Genomic DNA, 8,750 nt, shown 5'->3' on the forward strand with positions numbered 1-8,750 from the left:
TATTATCTGACGATTTTCTCTCCAACTATTTTATCTATATAAAAGTTTTATTTTGGAATACTTTGCCTACCAGTACATCTGTATTGACCCCCATCCCCCCTCCCTCCAGGTTCTGAGGCTCAGTCTAGGGATCTAAAAAGGCAGTAGATTCATCAAACAGAGTTTGCAGTGTTCATTTAGTGAGCCTTCTCTATTCCAGAAGGCCTGTCTTTTAGATTATGACCCTTATTATTGTTTTGGTCTACTGGGGGCCTTGTCCCAGTTTTCACACAGTTATCAGATTTTCATATAGTAGAGATTTCGCAGACTGAGTCAGATGTTATTTAGCTGTAGCTGCACTATAGTTTTCCATACTTATGTTGATATTAGAATTTGACCATGTTTTCATAGCTGACTATTTTTCCACATATTCTTTATTATATGAGTGTTGTACATGATTACCAGATAGAGAAGGGCGTTCCGAGCCTTCATGGTTTAGGATGTCCGTCACGGCCTGGCCCTAGTTCGGGTCATGATAGTGTAGCAGAATGTTGGAAAAATATTTCCACCCAAATAGTAGTATGAGTTAAAGTGTTGTTGTCATGACCAATCGTTAGTGATATTGGACCAATAAGTTGGAGATATGAAGTCACAAAGTTAGAAGTCAAAGTGAGGGTGAATTTTATGTAGATAAATATTTTAGTTGAATAACCGATGTTTGAGGATGATTTACCCCTTTTATAGTGATATGCTAATACGGTAGTAGCATGTGTGGATTGTATGGTAGTCTGTAGGGGAAGTGTTTGACTCAGATTTTTATTTATATAGAGTAAGATGTGTATTGTTAGATCATTGATTATTGAGTGTCAAGTTTCTATCTCTTGTAATCTTGTTATCATTGTGTTGTTAAAAATAAAAGTCTAGTGAAGCCATGTGGGGCTCTTTCGATTCACTAGCATAGTTTCCTTGTCATTCATCTCGTTTTGTTGTTCAAAACACAAAATCAAAGTCTGTTGAAGCCGTGTGAGACCTAGTTTGATTCACTAGCAACTTGTTGTTCAACTTATTGTTCTTGTGTTTGTTGAATATAAGTATAGAAGAATCTTTTTGCATGAGATTGAGTTGGTAATGAAGTGATATGTCCTTGTGTGTTAGTTTAGTAGAAGGTAGAGAAAGAGTTATTAGTCAAGGTGATATGAGGTTGCTGTATTTTTTTTCCTTCTAAGGCTATTACATGTTGTATGTGGCTAGTGGTACCGTTGAGTTTCTAGGTGGAGAAAGACTAGTTAGATGGTACATGGTTTTCTAAATGGCCAAGTTAAGGAGTTTTGACTGCTAGTGCAGAGCCTTTTGATATGATCTTGATCCTCATGGTAGAGAGATATAAGTTTTGGGTCGCGATATTAGTAGGCTATGATGGAAGAAGTATGGTTCATTAAAAGCTTGGTGATATCCATGTTAAGTGTTAGAATCTAAGTTTGAGTTTTGAACGTTGAACTAATAGAAATAAGAGTAGAAGCACCAGAGGGTGTGCACTTCAAATATGGGGATACTTATGAAGATTCAAAGTTAGTAAGTGTTCAAGTATTATATGATGACTATTGGTGGCTATAGAAGATAGAGTGTATCTCAGAAGGTAGTATTAACAGTGGGTTTTCCACTTTCAGGTGTAGTCATTCGGATTAAGTTCTATGATATGCATGTATGGTCATTTTTTCAGACCCTAGAGTGCAGTAAGTGTAGTTTAGTAAGAGTCTAGTAAGGGATCTCTCAAACTTAAGAAGATGGTTTGAAGCTAACGGGGAGATGATAGAATGAATAACCAAGACAGGCTCTCAGATTCTAGTAGTGACGTCAGTATGATATAGAACATCAGAAAGTGAAGGTGAGACTCAACCCATTCTTATCTTAGTATTTTTCAGTTATCCCAATACCTACTCATGCCTTACATTTCAGTTCCATGATCATGGTCCATGTTCATGCATATGATATAAAATCATGTGCTCTTCCAGTTCCTAAATGAGGAATTCCAGTTCATTTCAGTAGTCGGAATCACATTCCATAAGTTATGAACTCCAAGTTGAGGTCATGCAGCTCATGACTCATGTACTCACGCTTTATAGTGTGCTCAGTTCCCATAACTCATGCTACACGCCAAATAATTAGTGAGATTCAGCTTATAGCCAGGTATACTCTCAATTCAGATCACTTTGATAAATCCCTGATGTTGATTCGTTGTTCCTCAAGCCTCAGTTAAGTGTCAATTCTCGTATAATATCCTTCCATATTTCAAGGTCTTATGTTCTAACCTTTTAGTGACTCATCCTAATATAATGATAGTGGTGATGAGCATATGTTTCTTATTGATGAAAGATCATTGTATGCTTGTCTCAGATAAGACCATAAGTGTGAAGTAAGATTTGGGGCCAAGTCTTTGATACATGTGATGGTTAGTGGAAATTTATGTGTGTATGTTCTTGGGATAGTGCATGGGAGTTATATTGACAATGGTTTAGAGAATATGTGAAGTATGTATTTACGGGTGTTTGCCTTGAAGTTCATATGTGGTTATAAAGATAGGCTTGAATGACATGTTGGGATTTAAGTGGAGGAACGTAATATGTGCTAGTAAATCCATAGTAAGAGTTCAGAGTTAGTCATCATTGAAGTGGTAAGGCACTTTATGTTTAGGGTGTGATCACTAAAAAGATATAAAAGACTGATTCATATGGTTTATACTAGTATCGTTGTGCGGCATGTTGTATTTTGTGGTTTGGAATTAGGCTTGATCGCGGTTAGAGGATTTAAGTCACTTTAGACATTAGTAGAAAGATTTATCAATGCCCATATGAGAATTTTAAGTTGAATCAATTGAACATGGTATTTAAGGGGAATAGTACAGTTAAGGGAGTATTCGAGAAGTGTGTTAAGCTGGAAAGTAAGAAGTTGCATTGCCTAAGGCCTGGTAATTCTACCCTAGTTTATGACTTATATGTGTATATTCCATGCTATAGAGTAGTGTCAATGTTGTGATTCCTTAGTCAGATGTCTGATGTAGATTATGCCCAAGATTATTTTGCTCCCTAATGTTACTAGAACTTCCTTAGAAAGAGTGTTGAAGAGATACTCCAGTTAAGCGTAAGTTTCCAAGTATAATTCAGTCTGTATAGCCAGCAATTCAGTTTAACAGTCAGGCAGACAAGTTACTGTGGTTTTCTACCTTTTCACCCAGTCCTACTATTCGAAGTCTCATGTGTATGAACATCCCCAAGAGATAATATATTCCATTCATGTAAATTGCGAATCCAATTCAGTCCAAGCATCATGTTTCAGATTCAGCTATTTAGTCATGACTCAGTTCATAAGAGTTCAATGCATAATCTCAAATTTTTCCAAGTATTTTAGCTCAGACAGTGTAATACCCTGGTACAGTCAAAGTCTTGTTACCTCATGATTCGTACTTTCCTAAGTTATCACTTCTCAATTCAATATATATGTTGGATCATGAACACTTTAAGGGAATCCTAAATTCTCAGCATGAATCAGCTCCTTGAAGCAAGTAAAGTCAAATCGGCACAGAATTCAGTTTCATAATAAGAGTTTAAATATTTTAGATCAGTTATATCCTTTCTTAGAAGACACATCATATCTGCGTTATTTCATACCTTTAAGCTTCAACATTCCTACCCATCATTTGGGGACGAATGATCCCAAGGGGGAGATAATATAACACCCCGCATTTCGGGCTAGAACGAAAACCGTCATTTCTATGCGTAGATGATTCAAAAGCCTTAAATCCTGTGCAAATTTAGCATATTAATTAATTATATAGTGTGGGAACCTATTTCAGCATGAATTAAGATCATAGAGGTCCCTTAACTCAAGGACTAGTTGAAAGCTTTCCTATCGTTCAAGTTTTAGTGAGTGTCAAAACTTGGATCAACTTCAATCAACCATAACTCCTTGTATGACGAACTGGGTGACCTACTATATATCAAATGAAAAGTCTTTGAGTCCTCTTTCCAACATCACTTGTTTCGCTTTAATCCAGTATTGGAGTAGAAAATTATGCTTATTTTACTTCAAAGTATATGTCTGCCAAAACGTGATGACGAGGCTGACGACTTATCAGCTGTGTGACGGCCCGTCAGCCTAAGGCAGTGAATAGTGAAAACCAGCCCAAAAGTGATGACCTGGGTGATGAATTATCACCAAAGTGATGGCCCGTCAACCCTGATCGTCAACTGATGCAATTACGCTATTTTTTTGGGTTCCTTAGGGGTATTTTGGTCTTTTCCTCGCTCCAAAAATCTTTCACATGAATTAAATCACCCCTTAAGCATTATTAATCAATCACTATCAGTTTACAACATCAAAAAATTCCTCTTCACTCTCAAAATAAGATCAAATTAGGGTTTTCTCCAAGAACAAGAAATTCAAGAAAATCAAGCCTTAAGTTCAAGATATACAAGAAACAAATCAAGATCCGGGTTTCATCTATTAAGATCTAGGTTCCATCTTTCAGATCTTATAATTTAAGGTACGTGGGGTTTATCCTAAAAACTACATGGGCTTAAAACCATTAGAGCATGATTAAGATTTTTATGCATGAAATTCAAAGGGGTTTTGGAATCTATGTTCTAAATTACGTACTCCGAATGTTTTAATGTTACTATTGTTTTGACCTTGTGGTCCTATTCCCTAAATTGATTTACATGTATATGTATATGTATGGTATTTAAGATTTAAGATTGTTTGAGAGCATATATAAATTATGAACTCCCTCTCTTGTATTGGATTAAAGCTTATGGTTTTGTTGGAAAAGAGTTGAAATGCATGTTTTATGATTTGAAAGATGTTTTTTCAATGTCCTTGTACTTGAATATGATTTCAAATTGTTGAGAGGGTGTTTCTTCATATAACTATGTGATGTTAAAGAGAGAGAATTGCATGAGATTGAGACTTTTAACATGACCACCTTTATTTACTGAATCATTAATAAAGAGAATTAACTGCATGGTTTTATATGAGTTTCTTGATAGAATTGTTGATAAGGTGGTCCTGAATTTTATGATTTGAAAAAAGAGATATAAATTGCTATAAATGGCTCAAAGAATGTGACTTTCAAGTCAATGGTATGATGATACCATATATGTGTATATGTCATGACAGAGTTAAAGATTTCAGAGTATGTTTTCAGAGCATGCATGTTTAAAGAACTAAAAATGAGCACAAAGAGGGTTAGGTGGTTACCCAAAGAAGGCATGAGTTCAAGTAACTCTTAGCCTGAAATCGTATTTGCCGATATGGGTAGATTATTTTTGTACACTGACGACGGTCGTGTGGCATAGTAGATTTAGAGACTACGAACCTTGCGGAACACTTGGGTTGGGGGCTTGGCTACTGAGTTAATGGTAGATTCTATATAGCCCGTGGGATTACAGATTGTAGGGTACACCACCTAACACAGAAGTAAGACAAAGAGTGTCACAGATTTCAGATGTTTTCACAGAGTCTTTTAAAATAACCATGTGATTTCTTACTATATGATATGTTTATGAACTGCTTTAAATTGCTCTCATATATGTTGAATATAAATGATTATTTTGGATTTTCTCTGCGTACCAGTACATCTGTATTGATCCCCCCTCCCCTACCTCTCAGGTTCTGAGGCTCAGTCAAGGGGTACAGATAAGCAGTAGATAATTCAGACAGCAGATCAGATTATGCAGTGGTGAGCTTTCTCTATTCCAGAAGGCCTGTCCTTTCAGATTATGTCATCTATTATAGTTTCGGTCTACTGGGGGCCTTGTCCCAGTTTTCAGATAGTTGTCAGATTTTCATGTAGTAGAGATTTCGCAGACTGTTCCAGATGTTGTTTTGTTGATTTTGGATTTCATTCCTTATTGTTAAACTTAATCCAGAGTATGACCATGTTTTCGTATTAGATCAAAATTTTGCATTTTCTTTTATTATATGAATGTTGTGCATGACTACTAGATAGAGTAGGACGTCCGGGCCTTCATGGTTCGTGATGTCCGTCACGGTCAGACTCTAGTTCGGGTCGTGACACTGACATGTGACCAAGAGGTCACGAGTTCAAGCCTTGGAAACAGCCTCCGGCAGAAATGCAAGGTAAGAATGCGTACAATACACCCTTGTGGTGGGGCCCTTCCCCGGACACCACGCATAGCGGTAGCTTTAGTGCACCGGGCTGCCCTTTTTTTTACCTATATATACATAAAGGGCAATAAATTAGCCCAGCTTTTTTTTTGTTAAATCTTGAATTCACATCTAAAATGAGTTATGCGAACAATGGCTTCTTTCTTATGCAAATCTCGTTCAGTCTTTGTGAACGTGCTATTAACTTCCCCTTTGACCTCCCTTTCAACCAGAAAGTTACTCCGATCACATTCAACATCAGTATCAGCTGCTCCTCCAAACCAGCTGCTTGACATTAGTGTTGATCCTTCTAATTATGAACAATGTTATTATTGGGAAAAGTACTGATCATGATCACAAGAAGCAAAGGTTATTATGCAAAGTGCTTTGTATGCTCTCTAGTAATATTGGCCTTTTTGGATGCATTAAATGAAATGGCATCATCAATTTACTTGTGCTTTCTTGGAAACAGTCTCTGGCAGAAATTCAAGATGGACCCTTGTGGTAGGGCCCTTCCCCAGACCCTGCGCATAGCGGGAGCATTATTACACCGGGCTGCCCTTTATTCTACTTTAAATTCTGTTTATTCAGGCTGGTGAGTAAATCTTACGCTTTTTCCTACACGCACATCAATAAAAATTGTTGAATAAACAGAAGATCAATACCAAAGAGGAAAGATTTGAGTAATAAATAGCTGCCAGAATGCATTAATAAACTACATCAAGTTCCTATAAGTAATTTGGCTCATCATTTGAACAGAGCTTATGATAGAGATAGAAAACTAGGTTAAAAAAAATGGTGCAACATGCCTTCTCTACTGAAGCAGGTGTTAATGCATCTTTCTGGTGCCCACTTCAAGGATTATTAGCCTTATACAATGTAGCTGCAATTTGTTGAAACCATAAAAGCATTAGAAACATGAACAATTAAAAGGGGAAAAACAGAACCAAAGAAACTACAAGCGTTTGTTTTATTTGTTTATTCTGTATTAGCATAGGCTAATTAATCAAACTAGTGCTCTCCGATATTTTAGAATATGATGGTTGGAGACAGGGGCGGAGCTACACTTGGCCGAGGAGGTTCATCCGAACCCACTTCGGCGAAAAATTTTACTATTTATATATAGTTAAAATTATTTTTTATGTATATATAGTAGAGGTTGAACCCCCTTCGACTAGTTCATATGTTTACTTCTGAACCTCCTTCACGAAAATCCTGAAAATCCTGGCTCCGCCACTGGTTAGAGATGTCACTTATTTTGACTAAGCTATAAAACTCAAAGAAATCATGACTGAGATTACCATAAATGTAAGTGACAGATGGAAAAAAAAATCTTTGTCCAAGATTCTTTAACCCCATACTCCTTCATAACCCAAAAATCTAGATGAGTGTGGCTACAATTACAAGAGACTGAAAGATCGTTTCCTAATACTCCCAACTCCAAATTAATATGTCCTGTTTGGTCGCAAGGTTGCTCCATCTCTCCCCATTTCTCATTAGCCAAATCAATAGAAATGATTTTCGGTATCATAAGCCGTTTATTAGTAGTATTCAAACGTGATTTGTCAATAAGAGTACCCCAAATGAAGTTTCCCATTCAAAAATGTACCTGAAAAATATTGTTGCATCGGACATGGGCAATCATCAACACGTCTCCAAGAATCACTCTTCAGACTATATATTTTAACCTCAAGTTCACATGACCCATCATCATGTAGGACATCATTGGAAAAACACACTACCTTGTAATCATCATGGAACTCATCATATCCAAAACCATATGGTCCCCTGGGAGTGTAATCATGAAACTCATCATATCCAAAACCATAAGCTCTCCTGGGGAAACATCTCACAGAAGTTTTAGGATCAGGCAATTGCTGGTACTTCCTAATTGATGGATTCCATAGAAAAAATTTCGTCTTCCCAATGACGAGACAAATCAATCCATTGGCAGAACCTACAATAGAATCACCATATGGAACTCGTCTGTGCATTGAATAGGATTTCATGGGATAATCCAACTCTTTTGCTTCGGTTGAAGACTCGTTATATAAAGAGCTAAGACTGCAATCTTTAAAATTGTATGTAGGATGATAATTCATCAGAACCTTATAACTGCAATCTTTAAAATTGTATGAAGGACGACAATTCATCAGAAACTTATGATGTGTGTATTCCTTGTTATTAGTGTTTAAGCTGAGATGAAATTTGACAAATTCAGGGCTAGAGATCAAAGCAAGCCAAGATTTTGAAACACACTTGAATTTCAAGAGGGTTTTTATCGGAAGCCTCGAGAGGATTTCAGTGACGAGTTCCAGTGGCAAAGTTGGTGAAAGTTGAGAATTGTTAATGAGTTTGTTCCGTTTTAGTTGTTGATGGGAGGCTTCAGATTCCATCTTCGCTGCAGAAATATGAGTTGTTGTAGTTTGTTTTTCATAAGAGAACAATGCTTCTACAATAGTAAAACCCTTGGGGCTTTTAAGGAGTCATAATCGTTGTATAAAACAACACTATAATTAGGGATAATTTTTATTTAAAAATATAGCTCAAAACTTACGGTACAAATTTTTAGCCCAAAACATATTTAAGGTAATCTTTCTTCCACTACA

At 36.6% G+C, this 8,750-nt stretch overlaps 1 protein-coding gene across 1 annotated transcript; it reads right to left on the reverse strand.

Annotated features, from left to right (window-relative positions):
* Nucleotides 1–7,487: 7,487 nt before the first annotated feature.
* Nucleotides 7,488–8,565, reverse strand: LOC107854696 (F-box/kelch-repeat protein At3g23880-like). The gene has a single exon (XM_016699714.2). The coding sequence runs from the start codon at nucleotides 8,535–8,537 to the stop codon at nucleotides 7,707–7,709; it is 831 nt and encodes a 276-aa protein (XP_016555200.1). The 5' UTR covers nucleotides 8,538–8,565; the 3' UTR covers nucleotides 7,488–7,706.
* Between the last annotated feature and the right edge of the window lie 185 nt (nucleotides 8,566–8,750).

This window comes from Capsicum annuum, unplaced genomic scaffold, assembly GCF_002878395.1.
Source record: "Capsicum annuum cultivar UCD-10X-F1 unplaced genomic scaffold, UCD10Xv1.1 ctg2887, whole genome shotgun sequence".
Lineage (NCBI taxonomy): Eukaryota > Viridiplantae > Streptophyta > Magnoliopsida > Solanales > Solanaceae > Capsicum > Capsicum annuum.

What these genes read in the sequence shown, in the direction of transcription:
- LOC107854696 (XM_016699714.2), bottom strand. Translation starts at nt 8,537, where the DNA reads ATGGAATCTGAAGCCTCCCATCAACAACTAAAACGGAACAAACTCATT.